The sequence below is a fragment of the Nannospalax galili genome, unplaced genomic scaffold (assembly GCF_000622305.1).
Source record: "Nannospalax galili isolate Female #2095 unplaced genomic scaffold, S.galili_v1.0 scaffold901, whole genome shotgun sequence".
In the NCBI taxonomy this organism is placed as follows: Eukaryota; Metazoa; Chordata; class Mammalia; order Rodentia; family Spalacidae; genus Nannospalax; species Nannospalax galili.
This window is the reverse complement of record NW_008344555.1, coordinates 1,289,261-1,315,597: the sequence shown is the minus strand read 5'-3', so window position 1 is coordinate 1,315,597 and position 26,337 is coordinate 1,289,261. Positions and strand designations below refer to the sequence as shown.

The following is a 26,337-nucleotide window of genomic DNA, read 5'->3' as shown; positions in this document are numbered from 1 at the left end:
AGAATAGCCACTTAGTAGATGTTCCATCAGCAAGTTATTAATGAGTAAATAACACCAGGGATCACAAGTGTGGTCCACCACTGGATCTCCCGTGCTAGACACAGAACTAAGGGCGTGGGAGAGATGAAAAATGACTGGTTAACTGGAGCTAAAATGAATTTAAGAACATATCTGCTTGTGAAACTTTTTTTATTGTGCAAAATACACAGACTTGATGTAAATTTGATAGTTTACATGGAATATTCAGCAGTAATGAAATTATATTCATTTTTTCACTAGTGATGATCTAGAACGATTCATGGAAAATCAAGGTGCATCAAGCCCGGGTATCCTCATTTTAACAACAAGCCTCAGCAAACCATTCATGCGACTGGAAAAGTATGTTACTCTTCTGCAAGAGTTGGAACGGCATATGGAGGTAAGGGAAGACAAGCTGTAGCAAGGTCCTTTACCAACTGGTCTTCTGTGCTGTGGGAAGCAGATGGTCTGCCTCCAAACTAGCCTTGCTAAGGATCCAGAAAATATTCTTGGTTTCAGATTTTATTTGATCTGATCTTCCCTCCTCCCTTTATTTTATGCAGCTTTCTTCTTTATGCAACACATTAAGAACCCCATTCTTTCCTGCTACCTGTTCATCATTATTTCCCTTCTCCCCTCTTCCCTTCCAATCCTTGGTCTTGTTGCCTCTATTATCTATGCTTACTTGTTGACTTAAGTTTTCCTTTGCCCTCTGATCTGTAGATGATGGTTTAGCAACACTCAGACCTAGAAATCTCTGTCATTCTGGTGTGTTAACCAACTTTATTGTGGTAGATAAAGCAAACCACCATCAGAAAATGAAGAATAATATAAAGAAAAAGAAAATATGAAGAACATGTTTACTGCAGATAGGAATATTTATCTCAAGAATATTGTGAGCATTCAGTTTTCTAACTCTGGATCATAATGGAAGATTTTGCCATTCCTTAAAGATCAGTAAATGGATCCAATACTAGTGTATCTCTGTAGATCAGTACATATACATCAAAGTCCCCTCACATTTTTGTGTATAAACTTAGAGCTTATTTGCAACAGCTGTCGTGCAACTATAATCTTTTCAAAATGTTATGATTTTCAATAAGGCTTGATAACTGAACTTTAAGAGCTCTATTCCCACTGTGATTAAAAAACCAGTCAGCAGTGATAGCGCTTTGAGCTGTTCTTTCACGATCGTGCGTGGGGTACTGAGGTGTGGGTGGGAAAGACTGTGTTTACCCTAGTTGCTCTTCCTGTGTCTGGGGAAAGGTTTTGAGGTTTTAAAAGGGTTGATTATCTTTAAAGAAAAAGGTTGCATGCTGCTGTGCTTGTCAGCGTTTGTAAGGATTGAAAGCATGCTCTCTTGAGTGAAACCACATTCTCAGGGTGTTTGAGCTGCCTGAAAGTTGGAGGCAGTGGGTGAACGGGTGAGTAAAGGCTGCCAGAATGAAATTTCAGTTGGGGCTCAGGAAGGTGTTGACCTCTGGATACTGTTCCATATACTAGACCTGTTCAATGAACCGTTTGAGGTTTTCCTCTTCTTATCATAAAATTTCAGAAACCAGTGGCCTCAGCATCTATTACTTTTCAGTGCTGCACTAGGAACACACATTTAAGTTGGGGAAAAACTCCCAGGTGCCCCTCCTGCCTGCCTTCCTCACAATGGAGCCTGTTTCTCAACCAGCCTAAATATAGTTAAATTGGTTTTGACTCCCTTCTGGTTCCCACCATCAGATGGTACACCCTCTTCCTGCTAGTGTACCACATGGCATGACACTATCCAGATTTCTAATCACTTAGCATGATTGCTGGCTAAGAGCAGAAAAAGAGCCTGAGATTCTTAGTTGTCAGATGTTTTGGATAAGGACCAATTTTACTATAAAAGAATACACACTGATTTTCTGTGAGGAATACCACCTGTGGCTTGAGTTAGACCTCTAGTCTGTTTTGTCCTCTGTTTTCTACTGAGACTGGGTGAGCAGAGTTGGCTTTCCCATTGCTCCAGCTGAGTTCAGGAGGTGGGTATATATACACCCCCAAGTGAGGCAGATCTAATACATCCACATACCTCACCATTCGGTATATGATATGATCCACGATATTCCTTCAAGTAATTATTTAATTATTATTTTTATTATCAAATATTTATCACCCAAAGTATAACATCAAAAATGAAAAGTTTTTACTAAATATATATGATATGTTACCCATTGTCTTAAAAGTTCATTTTTCTTGGCTAGAAACTGCTATTCCACAATGTATATGTATATTCATATATTAAAACATCATATCGTACACCATAGACATGCATAATTTTACTTGTCAGTTGAAAAACAGTGGTAAACTATAATTTTATATTGAAAAAAGTCAGTTATACTCTATGCTAATTTACAGCTTAAAAAATAGACCAGAATTTAGCATCTCAGTACTTTCAGTAATTAGAAGATTGAGATTTTTTTTGGGGGGGGGGTTAGGAGATAAGGCTCAGCAGTTAAGAGAGCATACTGCTCTTATAGAGGTTCCAAGTTTAGTTCCTAGCACCCATCTCGGGTGGTTTACAACTTCCTATAACTCTAGCTTCAGTGGGATCTGATGCCTCTTGCCTTCACAGGCAGCTGTACTCATGTACACACACACACACACACACACACACACACACAAATTAAAAATGAAAAAAATCTTAAATTGATGAAAGGAAATTTTCTTTTGGTTCATAGGTCCATGAATTTTAACACAGGTGTAGGTTCATGATATCACTACAAAATACAGACCACTTCCATCACTCATCCCAATTAATTCTTGCTATCCTTTTCTGCTTATGCTTAAAATATTTTTCTTTCCTTTCTTTTTAATCTTTTATTAAAATTATTTATTTATTGGGGGGAAGGGGCACACATGTTACAGCACTTGTGTGAAGGTCAAAGGACAACTTCTCTCTCCTTCCACCATGTATGTCTCAGGGGTGGAACTCAGGTCATCAGGCTTGACAGCTATTGTGTTTATCCCCTGAGCCATCTCATCGGCTTCTGTGGTCACACTTTTAGTCCACTCTACGCATGGCAACTGATGATCCCTTCTCCTCTAATATGATTTTTAAATGTATTCCTTTGATAGGACACTCATCCTGATCATCAGGACATTCTGAAAGCAATCATAGCATTCAAAATGCTCATGGTAGGTGATGCTCTCTGTCATTCTCCATTTTGTATACTTTGCTCCTGAAAGAGTAATTTGTGTGTAACATTTCTTTATTTATGCAAAGGTCTTTAAGATGGAAACAGTAGGCTTTCATGACAGTAATTCAATGATTCTTACATTTCATTTTGTCTTCCCCAAATCATGCTTACTTATGAAAGGTTGCCAGGCTGAGGGTATAAAGCAATTGCATTTGAAGTCTTGGCCACATTAAGCACTGGTGTGTAGGTGGGGAGTTTCCTTTTGTCTCTTTGTCTTTACCCCCATTGCTCACCCTATGTCTATATAACTCATCATTCACTGATTGGCATCAGTACTGGATTTAACTACTTATGCCAAAAGATATGAATTTTCTTCTTTGAAGATGAAAAAGAAATCCTTCATAAAAAGAAAAACAGTGTACTAAAATGGAATTGCTTAATATAGATTACTGCTAAAGACACCTGTAAGCTTGCATCTTGAGCATCATGGCTGATGTATCTTCTTAAACCCAGTAATGTAAAACCACTTGATGCCATTTTAGAAGGAAAAGAAACCTTTATTTTGAGTAATGGTTAAGTTTAGCTATATTTTTTTGACATTTTTGGAGCATTTTAAGTGATTTGGGCCAATGCTCAACTTTTGATTCTTGTTGGAAGGTTATGATGTAGCATTTATCATCATTTCATTGTTATTACTGTTGAAATAGTGGTAACTGACATGTCCATAGTGAAAAAGCAAATTGAAGATCAGGCAAGGTAATCATGATAAATTTGCTGCTCTTGGAGGTCAAAATTGGTAAAAATATTGGCAGCTCTATATGGCTCAACAGGCCATTCAAACTTGTAACTCTTTTTTTCTATCCTATGTAAATGAGCATAAAAGGTCTCTTAAAAGCAAGCAAACAAACAATAGTAACCATCACAACAAAAATAAGTGTGTGCCAGGCATGGTGGTGCATGCCTATAATATCACCACTTGGGAGACAGAAGCAGAAGATCAGGAATTCAAACTCAGCCTTATTTACATAGTGAATCTGAGGCCAGGCTGGGATATATAATACCCTGTCTGAACAAATAAACAAAAATGAAAATTAAATCCCAAACAAAAAACAAATATGTTTCTTTTTGCTCGTGCTGTAAAACTGGCTTTGATGATGCTAGTATATTTATTTCAAATATGTGTGCCTTAAAAATCTGCATAATGTACTTATTTCTTAAAACCTTACTTGAATGATACAACAGAGATTTTTACAGAAAAATGAATTCCAAAATGTTTTATAGTACACGCATTTGGAAGCAGTAAAATAACAAGCCATATACTTAGGCTTTTATTCATTTTGGAATGGATACTGTTACTCTAAGAGAACTTCATACTTTCTGTTGCAGATATATATGTTTTCATGCGCTATCATAGTATTGGCAAACTATTTCTTGATTTGAATTTGTAATTTAGTCATTATGAAATTCACTTGTATCTATTTTCCAATCCTTTTAGGAATAAACGTTAACTTCATATTTTACAACAACGTACTATTGCTCTCTAAACAAAGTTAGGGCAGTGCATATGGTTCATGACAAGCTCAGTTTGATTTACAGTGACATAAAAATAAATTATTTTGGCATTCTCTTTTTCTAAAACTCTCAAAGTAAGTTTTTTTTTTTTTTTTTTTTTTTTTGAGATAGGATCTCCCTATAGTCCCAGCTGGCCTGGAACTCACTATGTAGACCAGGTTGGCTTCAGTCTCGTAGAGATCCACCTGCTTCTGCTTGACTTTCCAGCTTTGGAGTCATTATTGTTGTTTTTTGTTATTATCAGGTTGCTACGTTGTAAGAAAGCGAGCATGCATCATATATATGAAATTGCTTTGGAAATAAAGCCCTGGGTATTCAAAGATAGATTGGTGGAAAGTAGCTCATTGCTCTCTTGGCTCTGTTGGGTGGGAGTGTGCTCCTTGTCTCCCCAGGCTTCTCATCAGGAGGGAGAAATAAGTCCCTTATTACCATTTTTTTCTTGACACTTTGGCAAAAATAAAAATTATCTTTACACAATTTTTAGAGGTTCAAGGCTATGTAGTATATTTGTCTGTCAGAAATAGGACTGGTCATGGGATTCAGGATAAGGCATAAAGGGATCCAATAAGAATCAGAACCAAAAGCCACAATGTATTTTGAACTTGTTTTGGGTCTGAGATCTTTCACAAATTTGTTTCATAAGAATTCCTATTTCATTATATTTTGTTTTGTATCTGTAGGGACAGTGCCAAGATTTGAGAAAGAGGAAACAACTGGAGTTGCAGATACTGTCTGAACCCATTCAGGCATGGGAAGGAGAGGATATTAAAACCTTGGGAAATGTGATCTTTATGTCACAAGTAATTGTGCAGTATGGAAGCTGTGAGGTGAGGTGCTTCAATTCTCAGCATGGTTCTTTCCAACTTTCATATTTCCCTTCCTTTATTTGTCCTTCTCTCAAGGTCAAATTCTTCAACGTTTGGATCAGAAATAGAGCAATTTTTTCTCCTCCCAAAACTCTGCTAGTCACAGTGGGGTGCAGGAAGAAGGAATAAGTAGTGATCCCTGCTTCCAATGAACACGTAGAAAACAGAGAGATTCATAACTGGAAGACTGATGACTGACCCATCCATGGTTAAATAGCATTGAAATCTCAGTTACAGCTAGAAAACAAAGCAAATTGTTTGCGTGGGATTATGCAACCTCAATAATACCATCCACACCAGTTCACACAAGGGAGAGACCAAGACCTTATGGAGATAGGACTCAAGGAATAGAAGCATAATAAGAGAAACGGATGCTCTTTCAACAGAGAACAGGAATGTGAAATTTGGTGGGTTTTTGTTTGCAAAACAGCAAGGAAACTAGACTGCTGGTATTGGAGGGAGCATGTTAGACAAAGTGAAAGAAAAAAATTGACCCAGGTGATATTTTCTTGTGTTGGGGGATGGTATCCAGGGCAAGATAAGTGCTTTTGCACTGAGGTACACATTTAGCCCTTTGAGCCAGATTCTAATGAATGTTACACGCCAGGTTAGGATAGTTCAGACTAACATAGCAGGCAACAGGGAACAATGAAAAGAGTCTTGAGTAGCAGAAAAGCAAGATGTAGGGCTGGTTGACCTTTAATTTGAGAGTTATGTATCAGGCGGGCATGGGACTAGCTAAGATGGGAAGTGAGAATTGCCTTCAACCAGGATGGTGACGGAAAGAATGGGGAAAAAGGGTGACTTTGAGGTATATTTAGCTGGTAACATCAACAGAAAGGGGTGACTTATGGGCTAGAGAACATGTTAGATATACTTTAGAACTGCTAACTTTCAAAATACTATAGATATCTGGGTGAAGATGTCCTGTAAGCAGTTAATGCACTTTGGAAATGTGGGTGAGAGGTCACAGCTACAGACAGATTTAGATGTCCCTGACAGATGTGCCTTTCTAGGAAGAAAATATCCAATGAGAAGCACAGGGATTGAAGATGGATTATTTCTTTTAGGAAGAGGCCAGGGTAGGGGAAAGGTTGATTATGTGACCTGGTATGATTTATTGGGTGTTAGAGTTGATTCCCCTCTCCCCAAACACCTTCTTATATCCTCTGATGTCTTGTGGCAGAGATTCATTACTTCAGGCTAATAAGCAATCTCATTGAAGATGCCTGTGCCCTGGGGAAGGTTAATGCAGTGAGGATGACTATTAGTCATTCACATCTTTAGGATAAACCCCTTGGGTAAAAGGAAGAGGAATCAGTTTGGAACTATGCTGGGGGCAAATATAAGCCAGTAGAAAAGAACTGGGGGGGTTGTGGAGTCACAGAAATTCCTGGAGGCGCACTCAAAAGTGGCCAGCAAGCTGAGCACTGTGGAAGGTTCAGAGGTCAAGGAGTACGAGGACGAAGGAGAAGCCATTGGATTTTGCTAGAAGGCAGTTATTGATGACTTTGAAACAGCAGTGGGAAAGTGAAGTTAGGGAGGAATCAATGGAGAGAAAATGAAGGCAGCAAGTAATTTAGCAATAAAATGTCAAGAAATGCGCTATTATGAATGAAGATCCTTATGGGGGTAAGCAAGGCCTTTTAGAAGGAGATGAGCATATGTTAAAGGCAAAAGAGGTGGACCTAGTAAAACAGGATAGACTGATGAAGAAGGGAGATATCTGTAGAAGGAAATTGGACAAGAAAATGTTCTGAGAGAACATAGAGCATCCTGGTTAAAAGGTTAGCTCTGAAGGGTTATTCTTCTCAAGTGGAAAGGAGGAAGTGGAGACAGCAAGGAAGGTAATTGTGTCCAAAGGCATTTTTGTACCTACTAATTGTGAATCTACTTAAGGGGTTCAGAGCAGCCCTCATATGTTAAGGTTACTTTAGTGCAACCAAAAAATGTAGTTGACTGTAATGCATTATAATGTGTCTTAAAATAATTACAAGATAAGATTGATTTTCTTTCACTTAAAAACCATTTGTTAAAATCAATTTATTAAAAATTTATTAAAAACAATTAATAAATAAATAAACTCATTTTGTGTATACACTCATGCATACATGCACACAAGAACACGGGTACAAGACATGATGTACTTGTGGAGATCAGAGGACGACTTGTGGGAGTTGGTTCTCTCCTTCCATTATGTGGGCCCTGGGGACTGAAATTAGGTTATCAGACTTGGTGACAAATACCTTTACCCATTTGAGCCATCTCACCAGCCCTAAAAGAGAGGATTTTGAATGTACTTACCATGAAGAAATGATAAAAGTTTAAGATGGTAGATATGTTAATTACCCGGATTTGGTCATTACAGAAGGTGTACATGAATTGAAATGCCATTCTATACCCCATAAATACATACAAATACATTATATGTCAATAAAAAAACCATGAAATTGGGCTGGAGGTGGCTAAGTCAGTGAAAAAGTGTGAATATTCATGAGGCCCTGGGTTGGTCTCCAATATCACACACACAGACAAAGCAATCCACATAAAAATTTTAAAACATGTATGTATTTCTTTGTCTAACATGCTATGCAGTAACCGTGTGTGTGTGTGTGTGTGCGTGTGTGTTTGTGTGTGTGTGTGTGTGTGCGCACGCGCGCACGCACACGCGTGCAGGTGCTCTTACCCATATGTGTTTGTGCATGTGGTGGCCAGAGGTCGATGTTAGATGTCTTTCTGTATTGGGCTACATTTTTTTTTTTTGAGACAGAGTATCTCAGTGAACCTGGAGCTTAGAGATTTTGGCTAAACTGCCTTGCCAGTACACCTGTGGGATTCACCTGTCTCAGACCCTCTAGCACCAGGGTTATAGATGCTCACTGCTATGCTCAGCTTTTATATGGAGGCTCGGAATCTCAATCCAGGGCCTTTTGCCTAAAAATCAGGCACTTTCCCCCTGAACCATCTCCATAGCCCATAATTATCCCTTTCTTAATTATTAAAAATAATTTCACAGGGGCTGGAGAGATGGCTCAGTGGTTAAAAGCATTGACTGCTTTTGCAGAGGTTCCAGGTTTAATTCCTAGCACCCACATGGTAGCTAAAAACCATCTATAACTCCAGTTCCAGGGGAATCCAACAATCTCTTCTGATCTCCGTGGGCATTGCATGTCACAGGTACACTTACATACATGCAGGTAATACACTCATACACATAAAATGAAAATAAATAAAATATTTTTAAAATTTATGAATAAATTAACATAAATAGCAGATAATATATTTCTTATCTCTTGAAAGATGTTTCCCCTCTGCCAGTTTTCAAAATAAAATTATATTTTAGTTTTGTAAACCTAGAGGCTTACTTTGAATCTAGGATTAGCATATTACACTGGCTGCGTAATCTATGTAGGTTCTTAGACTTAGGTACTTGGGGAACAATCTACACACCTGCTTGGTGTTTTGAGTCGGTTATCATAAAAAAAAGCACTGCTAGCGTTCCAGTTGATTATATAAAGTCTATATTCCAAAGCATCGATTCAGAATATCTTAGGAAAAACAGTTCAACTTCTGTTCTCCCTTCACCAATTTATATTTTACCATAGGAAAAAGAGGAACGGTATCTTATGCTGTTCTCAAATGTCTTGATAATGTTATCTGCAAGTCCTCGGATGAGTGGCTTTATTTATCAGGTGAGTAGATTTCATATGAAACAAATAGCAGAGGCGAGATGACAAAGGCTTCCATTCAGATGTGATACCTACATATGATGCCATTGAAAGGTCAAGCTTGCAAAGTCCAAGTGTTCTGACCCTTCGCTGTAATTAAACAGCTTATAAGACCAGATGTGCTTCAGATCAAAGCCCTTTGTATTAGTATTAGTCTGTTCTATCTGCTGTTCTGCTTATGAGCTAAGTTTTCTATTGTATAAATAGAAGTCTAAGTCTACAGTTGAGTAAATTAACAACAACATTTTACAGACCCCTATCATTATTGCTTAGAAATTCAAACCTGACATCTGATCCTGTTATTGTCTTATCACATGATTAGGGTTTATAAAAGCAAGTCCTTAAATGCATCAGGGAATTGATTTTGCCCCAGGTTGTCCCTAACATGTAAAGCACTATGTTATTATTCTCTGTTATGTGTGGTCTTGACCATTGCCAGTTTTCATAAAATCTGAGCCTTTACTTGCTTTATCAATTCATATGAAAATATGTTAGCAAGTAAACTCTTTTGGAAATCCTGTTTTAGAATTAAGGTGTGCTAGTCGAATACACATTTCTCCCATGCTTTCTTATCTGATTAACATGTAGACTAGAGAAACATTATCTGCTGTCAGTCTAGAGAAATATGGCTAGCTGTAATTCAGTAGTGATTCCTCAGAGGATCAAAAAGTCCAAGAGAAAAACAAACAATCAGAGAATTAATGGGAATGCTCTTTTTTTCTGGTAGGGAAAAATACCAATAGCAGGCATGGTGGTGACTAGGCTAGATGAAAGCGAGGGCAACGACTGCACATTTGAAATCATGGGTAGGTAATCTTCTTCTTTTCATCTAGCTACTTTAAATCCTTTTTGAAATAAAGTGAAGTTTAAACAAATAAGTGCTATTATTTTCTCTTGTATAGTCCATAAGCAGGTTTTCCATGGATATGGCAAAGTATATTCCATTTCCTGGAATAAGTAGGGTAAAATGAGAGAGCAGAGAAGTCTCTTGGTCACTTAAAAGCCTCAGCTTTGCCATTAGTTTCTATCTTCTCTTGCATAAGAGCTACGTGTGAGAGCTAGAGTATAACAAAATGGAATGATGTAAATGTTATGTTCTCCCTCTGCGTCATGTAGTGGCAGGGGAGCCAAAGATGTGCACTTTCATCACCAATCTTATCATGAGCCGGTAAACTAGAAAGGCTTGCTTGTGTTTCTAAAAAAAAGTGCTGAGAAGCCATGAAACTTTCTATACAAATTGAGAAAAATGCCAGATCTTGATAATGCTCCCTGACATTTTGAGCTATTTCCCCATTTGTCAGGCCTGGGTGATTTACATGTAATGGATGTACTTTTGCACCAGTGTAACAGTGGTGAAGACTGAGTCAATGTCCCTTGGCTTTATCAATACCCATATTCCTCAATAAGGATGCTGGGCAAAACAGTACAATATTCTTATATCATGTACTAGATGGACATTTTACATTACTTCTGAGAGTCTGTAAAGTGGTAAAAATCAAGGACAATTTTAGAAATCAAATTGGAATAATCATTTATCATATTATCACAAGTTATCAATTCCTAATATTGAAGTTTGCAAGGGTTATCCCAAAAATTAGGAGACGCTTGGAATTGACATCCAGCTCAAAGGAAGGTTTCTCCTGTCTGGCACTGTTTCTTGTATATGACAAGAAAGCCTTCAGAGTCTTACAGGCTCCTAGGACCTTGCTCATATGAATCTACAGCAATGGTGTCAGCATGCACAAGACCATGAAATTCAAGCACACAAAAATCCAGAGTAGAACTGGGAAAAAGGGCAGCAGGCCCCAGTCTTAGCCAAAGAACTATTGGCAGCTGATTATTGCTGGGTGAAGGAGAGTTAATCTTTCAGGGAGTGACTCTAGATAGGCTGTACACCCCAGTGGATGAGCTTGCACTGAGGGACGTCTGAATACACTAACTTGACTTGATAGGCCTTAACATAAAGGACAGAATGCATGAAATCTGGTGGGAGGGCTATGAGAGGATGCAAGTGGGGTAGGAGGAATAAAGATGATTATGATGTTGTGTATGAAATACACAAAAGTTCAATAAAATATATAAAATTAAAAATAAAAATAATGAAAACATTTAAAGACATAAAAAAGAAAATAGACACCCAAGTCAAGCATATTTACAAGTAAGACAAGCTCCTTGCTTCTGTTTTCAAATGTTCTTGATTCGGTGATGCAGGTAACATGGTAGAGAGAACTGTGGTCCATTGCAACAATAGCCAGGACTTCCAGGAATGGTTGGAGCAGCTGAGCAGACTGACCAGAGGACCAGCCTCTTGCAGTTCATTATCCAAAACATCATCATCGTGTAGTGCTCATTCCGTAAGTATTCCATTGGTTTTGTCCAGGGATTATTGAAGATTTTGTCAAACTCTGTCTGCTAAAGACTTGTAAGAAGCAGCAAGCATGCCCTTTGTCTTCGGGTAGTCATTATCTGTAGATTCTGAAGTACAGTTAAACCTCACTAATTCTGGTTTCTCATTGTGAGCCCATCCAAATTAATAAAAAGTTTTACTTAGATGTTTGCAGTTTTGGTCAACAGTATTAAGATAGTTCAGCTAACTACTACTCAAGTATTTCCCGTCAGAAGTCCTGCTAAGAGGTTTTAGTGACAAGACATTTATTTCATAATTATGGTTCTCATATTAATAATGTGCTAAGTCAAAGCAAGTAGTTTTCTTCTCCGAGTGCTTAAACATCTCCATGTAATCTCACTCATGCTTTTACATCTGCTCAGTAACCTCCTCTAAGGGGAAAATTTTAGCACTGTCTTCTAAGTTATCAGCAATTTAGAACTCACAGAATTTGAATTGATGAGATTTTACTGTACTTGCTGAGTGAAATGGAAGCTGTGTTGTGTTGTCTGTTAATATTCAAACCTGTGTTGTCAAGATTCCGGTTTTGAGTGCTGTGTTATGGTGGCACAACTTAGGTTTTGGCATCAGATCTGGGTTCAAATACTCTCTTTGTCAGTCACTAGCCTATTACTTTGCTTTGGTAAGTCTGTTGTACTTTATTCTGATAAAATAACCCATTTAAGAAGCTAATATGGGGCCAATCACTCCACTAGATTTGAATAGTTCCTGTTATTCCATTTTCCTCCCTGACAGAGGAAAATTTTCTTCCTTGAGTGAAATTTCAGAAGAGAGAGAAGACAGGATCATGGAATATTGAGTCACTTTTGTGGTTTTCCTTAAAGACCCCATAATATTCGATAGAAATTGTCAATTTTTAGACTGGACACATTTGCTTTTCCATCTTTTCCTTTTTGTGGCTGGCTTTTCTGATCCAATGAAGCTATTATCGCTTTCTCACTGTGTGGTACCAGGTCGGGTTCAGATGGCAGATTGCTAGCATCTCATGAGACATTTTCCCAGTCTTTTAGCTCTACCGGACAGCCCCGAGGACCCTTGGAGCCTCCTCAAATTATAAAACCGTGGAGCTTAAGTTGCCTACGACCTGCACCTCCACTTAGACCATCAGCAGCACTAGGTTATAAAGAGGTAATTTTGCTACAAATGGTATAAAATGCTTCTGACCACTTAATTTTGAAGCTTATCACAAATAGTTCAGTGAGTATGTGCTAGAATTTCTGGTGGCTGATTATACATATATATATATATATATATAATCTCATCAATTGATAGACTCGGTGATTGTATCTTACTTTTTCATTTCCCTGTTGCCCATCTGCACACACTGAATATCCACAGGGTTCACATGTACTGCCTATTTATCCAGTCATTTCCTCAAGTACCTGTTTTCTATCTACACGGCTACAATAGTTCTTTGAATTAGTTAACCATGCATATACACGTCTCAAACAAGAAGAACTTTGGAAGTTGAATTTTCTAATCATGCACCCATTCTGCATCTTGTAGCATTTTGATGGGTGAAACCAGATTAGTAAAATGTCATGGGACTAACCCATGTATCTAAACTATTAAAGTGGTAGTTGCTGTGGTGGAAAGAAGAATTTACTGAAAAAAATGTCTTTTTGCAGAGCTGCTTGTCAGCAACAACCTTACAGGATATTTGATATTTGGCTAGGGTGCTGCCAGGATATAGAGTGACCAAGGTGGCTGGTCTTTTACTCTAGAAGTTGCTGTCAAGGCATGCCAATCACTAGCTCCCATAACTACACAATGTTCCCCTTTCCATTCAGTTGGGTTTCCCCCTCTAACATACTTCTAGTTGTTTCAGATTCCATAAAAAGATGCTCATTTATTAATAACTGTTCCTTAAATAGATCATATTGCACGAAGAGTAAGTTGGTGACTATTAGGAAAAAGCCCTTAGAATTTTGGTGTAAAACAGTGTAGCATTTTCTGTCAAATGTGTTTTGATCTTGGAGACTGTTCAATTTTCAGTATGTTTTGGTTTAAATCACCATGCTTCTGTTTTAAATTAATGTTGTCTCCAACTCTTAGTGCCGTAAAATTGAGCAATATATGAACACTAGAGGATTTTTTGACCTTTTCTACTCACATGATGAAAGGCACAAGACTTGAGAAGAATTGTTTTTTTATATACTTCTATGCAGAATGTGGTAGAGAGTGGTCCCATGGATTTGTTTTGAAAGTGACCTGCAATCATTCGGTTTTCTTTGATTACTTAAACGAGGAATGCCACATCATAGTAACCTATTCCCCTTTTTAATAATGGACATTTTGCAATTGTCAGTTACTAAATTCATATGAAGGTGAGCTTTGAAGGGTAAAGTTGTCTTAATCCTTCACATAACTAATCTATTAAAACTAAGGCATGATCACTTTGTTTCTGCTGGGGAAGAGAGTTATTAATATATTCTTTCTAAATACTGTGTGTTTCAGTAATTTTCAGCATTTGTAATTCTGCACAGAACTGTATTCTTTTGCATGATGATATTGCATCTGAAACTAATGTGGGAAAGTGATGATATTCTCTTCATGTAATTTATGATAACACTAACATTTCAAATGTTGTTTTAGAATTATTGATAAATGGATTTGGTCATTATAACCATCGACCTCTCACGCTCATCTTCTCTTTCTTTACATATTCATTTTAGAGGATGTCTTATATCTTAAAGGTAAGGGTAGAACAATATCTTTGGCTTACAGTGACATTATAATGTGCTGTAACCTTTGCTGAATGAAGTTTTCCCTTATGTTTGTTGTGTCCCTTGTAATAATTGGTGGCTAAAACATGAAGATGCAATTCTGACATGTAAGTACTTTCCTAAAAAGCAGGCTTGTGTTTGATTCATATAAAAATGTCACCTTATATATCATGCTTTTAAAATCTGCATTTTCCAATTTTTAGTATTTTATTTATTTTTGTGTGTATTATTTTATTTTATGTGTATGAGTGTATTGCCTGCATGTAAGTAGGTGTAGGTCATGCATTGACCACAGAAGTCAGAAGGTGTCAGATTCCCTGGAACTTGAGTTACAGATGGTTCTTAGCTGCTATGTGGGAACCCAGGTCCTCTGCAAGAGCAGCTAGTGCTCTTAGTCTCTGAGCTCTCTCTCCAGTCCATCCATTTTCCTATTTTTAATGCTACTTTTTCATGTTACTTTTGATCACGTGTGGGTTTCTCATGTTTGCCTGTTTTCAAGTCCAAGTGGACCACTGTGGCTAAGTGAAGGCAATTGAAGTCTTTGTTTCATATATTTTAAATTACCAAGTATTATCCATGTATCAGGTAGATAGATTGATACAGAGGTACGGGGGGGGGATGGGTCATGGATGGATGGATGGATGGACGGACGGATGGATGGATGGATGGATGGATGATAGTATGGAATATCAGGATATCTTGAGGGCATTTTCCTAAGTGTAAGACTCTAATCTGTTTCCTTGAATATTAACATTGATCTTTTTTTTTTCAAATGACCAATTATACATATGGCAAAAGCAAATCCATTCATTCCCATCTCTTTTATCTACTAATTCAAATCGTGGCTTCATCCATATATTAACTTGGGTGTGGGTGTGTTACTCCTAACCCCAAATTATTTTTCTTCTCTCTGACTTTGAGAAAATGATGTAGTTTCTCTGCCTTAGCGTGTCCATCTGACCAATAGAAATTATATTTTTCTGTGTGAGACTGCTGATAAGAAAAGCTAATTTAAATAGTTTAAAACACTTTGAAAAAGGATATGACTAATTGCATTGATTATTTGATTCCCTTCACATTGTATCTGTAGGGACCAGAGCCCAAGTTAGGAATGCTGGTATTCTACTAGGGTTGACATTCCATTACTTACTCCGCAGATAGTATCCTAACAGCGCTGACCATCCTGGAGAATGTGCATCCTTCTCCATTTTTATTCCCATTAATTCCTTTGGGAATTGATAATGGAATGTCATTGCCTCTGTTTTGTTTAATCTTGTAGAGTTTACTGGAGCCATTTTTGGCATGGGTACTATAACATTTGGATGCACTCCTAACTGATGCTATCAAGATAAGAGAATGCATTCTGATTCATTTTATTTGCTTTATTTTAATTTGTGCTGGGGGTGAACTTATTTATAATTCATGAAGAAACTTTTATCCTTACAGGAATCTAGTAAGAGCCCTAAAACGATGAAGAAGTTTCTTCACAAAAGAAAAACAGAGAGAAAAGCATCTGAAGAGGAATATGTGATTAGGAAAAGTATGTGTTCTGAAAGTTATTTATGGGTGAACTAACATGAGAGTTTTTAAAAGTAGCTAATTAGAGCAGTTTGTTCTTGGCATCATCTGTTATACAAATACAAGGAAACGTTTGGTCATCTCTAAGACTTGAATAAGCTGCCTCCTGCTGCACTTCCTGACAGAAGTCTATCTGTATTGTTTTCATGATGCAGAACACTTCACCCTACTTGGTTTAGAGCCCCTACAGGAGTACATTTGCTATGGACATATTTCCCCCTCTCACTTTCTGATGCCTGGAATATTTTCCTGAATGGATAGACTAAATAGACCGAAAGGCTGAAATCCTTCTGGTAGTCTAATGCTCAGGGATTTTCTCAGTTAGCCAATGATTCAATCTGCTGACATCCAGACACAGGGATTTATTTAGGGGTTGACTGTAAAGTCAGCCAGCCAAGTGATACATCTACATTTGCCTCTAAAGTTGTGAACAAGTTAACATTCGGACATACGTGAAAGAGTCATTGATGTGCCCCAAAGAGACAGCAGCACTGTATGTAAAGTCAAAAATAAAGTTTACATAAATATTGGCTGGGGCTAGGGCTGGGGCTCAGTTGGTAGAGTGCTTGCCTAGCATGCATGAATCTCTGGGTTTGATCTCTAACACCACATAAAAGAGGCATGGATGGCACATGCCTGAAATCCCAGCATGTGGGAGGTAGAGGCTGGAGGATCTGAAGTTCTAATGCATCCTCAGCTACATAGCAAATTTTGAGGCCAGCCTGTACTATGTGACACATTCTCTCTATATGTATCTCTGTCTGTCTCTGTCTCTCTCTGTTTCTCTCTGTATATAACTCTATATCTGTCTGTCTATCTATTGTCTATCTATCTATCTATCATCTATCTATCTATCATATATCTATTTATCTACAAAACTCTTTACTGAACTGCATCCCCAACACCATCCACACCTAAACTTATTAGAAGAGTGCTATCATCTGACCATTTTAAGAATGAGTTGGGAGGGGAGGAGGGAGAATCAGTGACTCTGCTGGCTGGTTGAGATGGGTGAGGTTAATAGGAAGTAGCTCCTAAAGAAGTTTATGAGCCCTGGAATTTAACTGGCAAGAAGAACTTGATATTGTTAAGTTTAGCCCCAAAGAGATGACTGACAGGATTCCCACTCATTTAGAGTTCTGATCAGTACCTTCAGGATCAGTACCTTCCTGCCCTGTTGCTTAACACACTGAGGTTGACCCTAGAGCCCTGTGGGTTGTTATTGCTCTATTCCATCATGAGGGCTGAGCAGCTTTTTTGCCTCCCTTTCAGAATTACTCTGAGTCCTTGACAGTGACATGCACAGAATCATTTTGAGGGTCCAAGGGTATATATCTCTGAGAAGTCATTACTAATTAAATTTGACAGGTACGGCTGCCCTGGAAGAGGATGCTCAGATTCTTAAGGTGATCGAAGCCTATTGCACCAGTGCCAATTTTCAACAAGGTAATGGCTCAGTAGGTTTCCCCATACTGTTTTCTCTAATGAATGGAATTTGTTCTTTGCTGTTCACTGTCTCTACAGATCAAATTGCAGGGTGTGGAAAGCATGTGACTTGGTGCAGAGCAGCGGTGCGGGACTGAATCTTAGATAAGGCAGTTTTAGCTACGGAGCAGTGTGTTTATTCACTGTCGCTTTTCACCCAAAGAGAAAAAGGGGTGCAAGAGGGAAAAAGTTGGAGGTAATAGATATGAAAAAGAATTTTAAAAAGTCATTCTTTTTTGATGTACACAGATGCCTTCACCAACACTAGTTAGGAATAAGAGCCCAGAGAGTTCCTGTCTCTGTGAACTGATGTTAATCTCTTCTTATAGGCAGAATTGGAAAGGAAGTCAAAGTATTATCTTTGATCAGCTACATATTTAAGTGAACGATGCCTAAGCAAACGATGCTTCCTTCACCAAATTCAAGTTTCAAAGTAGCTCTGAAAATATGGACATGTATCTGTGCAGCAGAAGCACTTCAAAATGTGTAAAATATTTCAGGAAGCTGTCAGCTGAGAGCATTCCCTAAACAGCGTTCAGACGTAAAAACCTTGATTATGTCTTCTGGTGAATCCTTGTGCTTTTCTGAATCTGAGTCACATGGATTGTGTCCTTCATCTTTCATCACCATAGACATTCAGGATGCCTTTTATGAAGTTTTTCATTTCTGTATAGGAAACAAATGCTCCATAGAGCTACATTCTGCACAGCTATTGACCAGTTTCTTGGCATGAGAGAGGTTTCTTAGGAGACTACCTACCTTAACATGCTCTTTCCAGGCTGTCACAAGAGGAAAGCATTTGATGTGGAAATCAATACATTTGACCATGAAGAAGGACACTGTTCCACACAGAAAATCTGACTGTAGCTTCAGGCATGCCCAGGTCTAATAAGTGTTGATGAGGCAGGAGAGGAAAGCAAGAGTTTTTATTGTGAAAGCTAGAAAAGGGGGGATGAAGTGACAACAGAGGGGTGTTCCTCATACAAAATCTGACATCATCTCTCCTCCACTCCACATGTTTTCATATCAGTAGCATCCATCCATGTACTCAGAGGTGAAAGCTCAGGCATGCGATCTAATTTACAGAGGTACAATTTTGTTCCTCCTCGCTAGTCTCCCTTGTTCATATGCAAAGTATCCAGCACCGTGCTCAAGACACAAAGACCTTTCAGTATCCCAGTGGCCTTCTATCTCACTCTAGTCAAATGTCCTGTTTCGCAAGGACTGACTGCTCTTGGCTCTTTTTGCATTCTTTATTCATCTATCCATCCATCTAGTCATCCATCCAATTGTCTTCTGTATACTAATTAAAAACCTATGAAGAGCTCTTCCCCAAGGAAAGTGGAGACATATCTCACCCCTCAGAAGAGGGGAGTGATCAAGTAAAGGCAGTGAATGTGTATACCTCTGGAGAGACAGGGTCAGTGGTCCAGGGAGAACAAAGATTACACATTTGAGCTGATAGAAGGATCCAATGTGAGCGGTTGGGAAGTTGAAAGTTTGAGAGAATGGTTTCTTCTGGTGCCCATCTGTCACCTCTTTTGTCCCATAGTATAGACACAGTCTGGGCAGAGAGCAATGAAGACACTTGAGCTTCTTTGCTGATGTGATAATCTCCCAGCTCCACTCTACTCATGACCCAAATAGTTTTAAGTGACCCTACATTACCCTAGAGGACTTCAGAAGGAATGAGTGGGTGGAGATGCTGCTTTTTGAACCCTGTCGAGTGTGTTGTATCCAGTGCTAAACTCAACCATATATTTACTAAAATTACAGAATACCAGAGCATGAGATGTGGTAGGTGACTCTGTGCAGATACATAGAGACAGAATGACCAGTGGTCGAATCTTTTCTCTGGGAAAGACAAAATGGAAAATTTCTGGGGTCTTGTGGTTAATGGCAGGTATCACATTATTTTTCCTAAGGCAAAATGCCCCTTCCTGGAAAATCAGATAATGTCATTTTGCAATTTAGAGTTCTCCATGTCAGGAAAATGTAAGAGACAAATGTTGAATGGCTGCCCTCTGAGTGCAAGGGAGCAACATGCTGTGAAGAAAGCCACCTCTGAAAGGACAGTGGAAAAGTCCTAAGAACAAGAAATTACGCTTGCTAATCATGCTCCTTCCCTCTTTTTGCAATCCTCACTTTCAGGTGCTCGCAAAGATTCCGTCCCACAAGTCTTACTCCCTGAGGAAGAAAAACTCATTATTGAAGAAACCAGAAGTAATGGCCAGACTATCATTGAGGAAAAGTGAGTAGAGCAGGTGACCCCTTTCTTGACTTGTCTGAGAGCTAGAAGTAGGTGTGGCAGATCCTGCTTTGAAGGGCTGATCTTCTTCCTCATCCATGAAGGGGTCCCTCATTGCTGAGCACACAGTTGGGAGTCTCAGGAGGGCAGGAGGTAGAGCAAGCAGAAGCAGATGACTAGAAGCATTCCTCTGGCTCTCCAGTAGACTAAATATCTTCCCACCACAGCAGATACCTGTTCTCCACATGGAGTGTTGAAGTGTGTCCAGGAAGGCCATGACCCCCATTTCCCTGCCTGCAGACAGCATTGCTGTTCATGTCTTTAAAATCAGGAGCTCAACTTTCACATGGCTGACCTCACTTAAAGTCCTATAGCAACCCAGTGCGAAAGGTTTCACTTTGAAAGATGAAGAAAGTAGGGTTCAGGGAAATGATGCCTATGACCTAACTTTCACAGTAGTGAGTGTGACTTAAAGGGGGGAAATCAGGTTAAATACCTTCCAGCTCATAAAATAAACACAAAGTAGCCAAATAATTCATCACTTTATATGTGAGTCATTTCTGAAGTCAGACCTGAATTTGCATAAGGCAACATATTTCAGTGTTTGACATCGTGAATATGTTTTCACACCTGGTTTATGAAGTGATACAGCCAAATGTTAAAGCACTTGGCCTCAAGAGAAGAGGCCTGATTCAAGTCCTAGTCCTGTTCCCAATTTACTGTGCATTGCCTGTGTCATCCATGTCATCGAGGGCAAGTTTTCTCACCTTTCTGGGTCTGTTTTCCTCTTCTTTTAAAAAGGGTATGATACTAATAGTTTCTGAGTTGTCTTGTGATCAAAGACAATAATTACAAAGACTAGCATTCAAAAATAATAGCAGATGTACTAATCATTATTAACAATATTATTATTTAAATAATCATAACTTTCTGAGGGTTTCATGGATTGCGGCATTGTCCCGTTTTATATATGAAGAAGCAATGGCCAAGACAAAATGAGAAGGAAGCTTGTTGCACTAGATCAGAGAGGTAGTTGGTGGCAGAGTCAAAACTAACACATAGGGCCTAGAGAGATGGATCAACACTGAAGAGTGCATACTGCTCTTGTAGAGTACCTGAGTTTGATTCCTAACACCCATGTCAGGTAGCTCCCAACTGCTTATAACTCCAGTTTCGGGGGATTTGACGCCCTCTTCTGACCTCTGTGGGTACCTGCACACATATGCATGCACATACACACTAAGAAATAAATAAGAAATGATGAAAATAAATCTTTTAAAATCCTAAAACCGGGTGTGGTGGTGCACGCCTTTAATCCCAGCACTCGGGAGGCAGAGGCTGTCAGATCTCTGTGAGTTCAAGGCCAGCCTGGTCTACATAGTGAGTTTCAGGACAGCTGGGGCTACAGGGAGACCCTTCCTCAAAAAAGACCCCCCCCTAAAAAAAATCCTAAAACCTAGATCTATAAATTCCTTGTCTTGAAAGAGATAAGGAGGTAAGATAGTGCCACAACCTAGCCAGAGCATTTTATCCTTTGCTTTTTAAATTTGTATTTTTAATGTCTTCGTTTGAGGTCATGTGGTGTAGCTTTAGTTAAATGAAAAGGATATTATCTCTGCATGGCTATTGTAGTGCAGGAAGGACCTTGTGATGCCTCTAACTATACAGCCAGCGATATTTATTCCTGTCCAGAGTAATCAAGCTTTACAATGGGAATCCTAAAAAACTGAACTCACAGGAGCAGAGAGTAGAATGATGGCTGCCAGAGGCTTGGAGGGAGTGGAGGAAAAGGGTGATACAGCTCAAAGTGTACAAAGTTCCAATCATATAACATAGATATGTTTTAGTAGATCTAATATACAGCATGGTGACTATAGTTAATAATACTGTTTTGGATATTTGAACTTTGTTGAAAGTGGGCATCATTTCATCGGGCAGACATACCAAAACATCATGTTGTGTACTGTAAATAAATACATAGTTTTTAATTTGTCTGCCTTTGTCTACTATTTTCAGGCTACACAAGCTAGATGTGAGTGGGAAAGGAGATGAGCAGTGTAGGGACGGTGTAATGACAAGGTGTTGAAATGGACATATGTGGTGGGAGTTGTTCTCCCATGAAGAGAAAGAATATGGACCATTCAGAGCAGAATCATTCCTCATCAGCCAGAAAGTGCACTTCTTGTCAGGATCTGTATTTTATATAAGTTAAAGTTTGCTTAACAATACCTCAGTACCAGCCATTCATTCATCTCTGAATTTTCTCTAAATGTTCTAGGAGCCTTGTTGATACTGTTTATGCCTTGAAGGATGAGGTAAAAGAACTGAAGCAGGTAATAACATATCAAAAGTTATCTATTTAGATAACAGAATGACTCTGTCTTCTTTGCCACCCACTGGTAAATGGTGTAAGCAAAAGTCCAGGAATGAGATAGTGAACAGGAATTTGTATTTTCCTTGTGTCATTAAGGTAGATTTTATTGATTTTACCATGAGGCCTCAAGTTTCTGACGCTTGCAATCTGGATATGGGCAATATGGTCCCAAACATAGTCACTACTCTCTTGTTCCCTGACATCTTAAGAAAATGCAAGCTAAGCCAGGTGTGGGGCACCTGTTTATAATCCAAGACACTTGGGAGGCTGAGGCAAGGAGATTATGAATTTGCTAGCCTGGACTACATAGCAAGACCCTATCATGAAAATGTAAAGGAAGGGAGGGAGGAAAGAAAGGAGAGATGGAAAGAGGGGGAAGAAGGGAGGGAGGGAGGGAGGAAGGAAGGAAGGAAGGAAGGAAGGAAGGAAGGAAGGAAAGGAAGGAAGGAAGGAAGGAAGGAAGGAAGGAAGGAAGGAAGGAAGGAAGGAAGGAAGGAAGGAAGGAAGGAAGGAAGGAAGGAAGGAAGGAAGGAAGGAAGGAAGGAAGGAAGGAAGGAAGGAAGGAAGGAAGGAAGGAAGGAAGGAAGGAAGGAAGGAAGGAAGGAAGGAAGGAAGGAAGGAAGGAAGGAAGGAAGGAAGGAAGGAAGGAAGGAAGGAAGGAAGGAAGGAAGGAAGGAAGGAAGGAAGGAAGGAAGGAAGGAAGGAAGGAAGGAAGGAAGGAAGGAAGGAAGGAAGGAAGGAAGGAAGGAAGGGAAAAAAAGAGAGCTGAAGATCATTGTTTTTAACATCTGAAGATGTGGCTCAGTACTCCAGGATGTGCACTCTGTCTGTGTGCCAAGACTGATTGTACCAAATGACGAACAGAAGGATAATGAGGAGGGACTAGAACCTGAAAGAACACTTGAGAAGTTCTTAGGAAATTCTGGATTGGGTGCGCTTAGGTCCTGAACTGAGGCAGGCCAGTCTGACCATGAGGAGGAGCTCAATTGTAAAGGGACATTGCAGAGTTGGAACCTGTGACCTATGATGGCCTATTGTTGGGATAAGGAGAGAACAGACATTAGAGAAGCTAAGAAGCTTCCCCAGGTCCCTAGATTGCTTGGTGGCCATCACTTCAGAGGTCAGGAATCATGGGAAGAGGTTTGGAATAATGGAGAAGATACTGAATTCTCTTCAGAGTCTAGTAATTTTAAGTGCCTATAACCACTCTTGATGAAATTGCCCAGCAGGCATTAGAATTATGGTCCTGTTGCTTAGGAGACGAGCTTCTCACCAAAGACACTTGGGAACTCTCTTATTACATACTTGCATTGAAAGATAAGAGACCCTAAATGGAAAAATGTAGAATGAGAAGAGAGCCAGTCAAGGGGCAGCCTTACAGAATATTTGCATGAAGGAAGAAGAGTCTAAGAGGCTGGTCAGAGACAGGCAGGAGAATCAGGAAGCAGCCTGATCTCACTCTAAGGAGTGAGTTTGAGGAAGGAACATGTGGTCAGGGGTGAAGGGGAGCAGGGGGAACCCTGGGAGGCCTCCCCTGGCTCAGTAATTGACAAGTTCTTTCCATCCTAGGAGAATAAGAGAATGAAGCAATGCCTGGAAGAAGAACTGAAGTCAAGAAAGGATCTAGAAAAGCTGGTGAGGAAGCTGTTGAAGCAAACAGACGAGTGCGTGCGAGCTGAATCCAGTAGCAAGACCTCACTGCTTCCATAACCGTCACTGTGTGCTGGGCGGAGTGTCTTTAGCACTTCTTGAAATGGCCAGCTGAATGATGTAACTCCATCTGTGTACTTCTTCAACTTTTGCTTTGTGTTGGGATCTCTCTCCTTCCCATTCCTCCTCCACCTCCTCTCTCTCTCTCTCTGTATCTTTCTCTCTCTCTCTGTTTTCTTAAGTGTTTGTTGATGCTTTGTTGTTGATTGTCATTTGTTTCAATAGGGGAAAGAGCATGACATGGCAGTAGAAATGGCCCCAATAGTTTGCTATGCCCAACAGTCCTTTACTACCTAGTTCTAATTCACTGAAGGCAAAGCTTCTTGAGCTATGTCTAGAGTAGGTGAAGCTAACACATTTATCTAATGAGTCAGCTGTCCTTTCCTAGACTGTCGCATGGCCCCCTTCCATCACACTTTTAAAAAATTGCTCCGTGTTATCTCTTAAGACCAAGAACAGTGTGGTGCCCTTATTCCCTTTGTCCTGTTGTACCTTTAAAGTCAGCTGGGGCAGGAGCTCCAGCTGTCAATGCCAGCACCAAACCCATCAGCAAATTCCTTCAGGAAATACTCCCCTTTAGCAGTAGGGCAGAGCAGCTTGGTGGAGCAGCTGTTCCCATCGCATGATAGCCTTGCACCCCAGCCTTCTCCCACCATTTAAGTTTTCTACCTCCCCCATGCTTTCAGCCGTCCATCCCAAGTGGCGTGTAAACTAGTGTGAATGTGCTCACTTTTAATACATAGTTAGACTGTGAGCAGTGACTCTCCCTTGAATATTCAGACTGTAGCCTTTCATCTTTTAAATAATCTGGGTTAAGAAAATATTGATCCCTAGTGATATCTTGCATCCATTCTATCACTTTCTCATTTCTGTGGTGATAACTTAGAATCATCATTGGCCTCTTTGGAGTAGGCCTTGAAGAGGAAATTCAGATATGAACTACTGCTCCAGTTTGTATATCCAGAACAAAAGGGCCCCTCCACTAGTTGTGTTGGTTGCCAGTGAAGCTAAATATTTGAAACTGGTTTATTCAAGTTGCCTATCATGTCAAACCATTAACTTTGTTAGTAGTCTAGAAATCTGAACTGTGAGAAGCTGTGTTTAGAAGAGAACACTGCAAATTCAACACAAGTCAAGGTGGGCTAGAGCTCCAAGACAGCGGCATGCAGACATGTCTGCCTCCTTAGATGGCAGAACAATAGTAGGCCACATGGAGGAGGTCACGGGGAAAAGGGAGAACACCAATCGGCTGATCAAAGTCTTACCCATAGTCAAAGTAAAGGCTAATTTGAAACTAAACTTGAAGCTTGAAAGCTTGTTGAGGTGCCCTTTCCTTTATGATATGGAGGGTCTCATGGTTTCCATAATTTCACGGTACAGGGCTGCCGTCTCTGCTACATGGCAGACATTACAGCACCCACAGGAAGAGGAATATTCCCAAAGGCCAGCCTCAACCAACCTCACACAGCCATTTTTGGAAGCTGAAGAGTGAAGTTTTCTAAAAATGGCTGTTCTGTTTTTAAGCCCAGAAGTTTAGATAAGACATCTTTCATCTAAAATTTTTAAAATCAAGCAACAGTAGCAACCCAGATGTTCATATGTACCCTGTCTGTGGTTAGTCAATGGCTTGCAATAAATGTGCAAACTTTGTCCATAGGAAACGTTTTTTTTTTTTGTGATTACCAAATATTTTAGTTGGTTGCTTAAGACATTGAAAGGTGTTTAAAGGAATGTGTACATATGCATGTTTTGGGGACTTGGCCCTTCTGAGGAGAGGCCCTTGGTACTCTGGGTAATGAAGCTTCTGCAGAGTGCTGCCCGCGCTTACACACTAAACAATAATATAAAGGAAATGAAGCCATGTTAACCCGACAGCAGTGTCTCTGTAGTTGTGTTGTTTACAATACTCTAGAAATGAGTTCCTGTTACTCTGTAATTAAACTGCTGCCCTTAGAGGCCTTTCAGTTTCTTCTCTGTCATGTCTCTTCTTACAAAAGCTCAGATTTTCTAACTTGTTTTTATTTTAAAGACTTTTAAAATTGACATTTTCAATAAATAAGAATAAAAAGTGCTTTATAAATAAGATAATGTGTTTCTTTTCTTGCTAGAAGGTTTCATTTAAAAAATCTTGATTGTTTCAAGTTTAATTTTATTTTTAGCTGACAAATAAGAATTATATATCAATGGTATATGGTGTGGATTTCAACACATGTACACATGGTAGATTCTGTCAGGATAATTATATATCACCTCAAATATTATCATATATTTGAGTGATAACATTTGAAATCATCTCTTAACTTTTGAAATATGTAAAAAACATTATCAATTACAGTCACTGCATTGTGCAGAAACTAATTCTTGATTCTTCCTGTTAAACTTTGTTCACTTTGATCAAAATCACTTCCTATCTCTTCAGCCCAGCCCCTTGTACTCCTATTCTACTCTCTAC

At 39.2% G+C, this 26,337-nt stretch overlaps 1 protein-coding gene across 2 annotated transcripts in view; it reads left to right on the top strand.

Annotated features, from left to right (window-relative positions):
- The window catches only part of Arhgef6 (Rac/Cdc42 guanine nucleotide exchange factor 6), a 151,905-nt gene extending 125,937 nt beyond the window's left edge, over window positions 1–25,968 (top strand). For both annotated transcript variants that reach the window (XM_008840705.2, XM_029567177.1), the window contains 13 exons: window positions 280–418; window positions 3,130–3,189; window positions 5,444–5,590; window positions 9,235–9,321; window positions 10,085–10,163; window positions 11,569–11,711; window positions 12,767–12,892; window positions 14,440–14,460; window positions 15,937–16,030; window positions 17,437–17,514; window positions 19,705–19,804; window positions 22,080–22,134; window positions 23,745–25,968. In XM_008840705.2, the coding sequence (XP_008838927.2) occupies window positions 280–418; window positions 3,130–3,189; window positions 5,444–5,590; window positions 9,235–9,321; window positions 10,085–10,163; window positions 11,569–11,711; window positions 12,767–12,892; window positions 14,440–14,460; window positions 15,937–16,030; window positions 17,437–17,514; window positions 19,705–19,804; window positions 22,080–22,134; window positions 23,745–23,885 (1,270 nt within the window). In that variant the 3' untranslated portion in view covers window positions 23,886–25,968. The remainder of the gene's footprint in view (window positions 1–279; window positions 419–3,129; window positions 3,190–5,443; window positions 5,591–9,234; window positions 9,322–10,084; window positions 10,164–11,568; window positions 11,712–12,766; window positions 12,893–14,439; window positions 14,461–15,936; window positions 16,031–17,436; window positions 17,515–19,704; window positions 19,805–22,079; window positions 22,135–23,744) is intronic.
- Window positions 25,969–26,337: the final 369 nt, after the last annotated feature.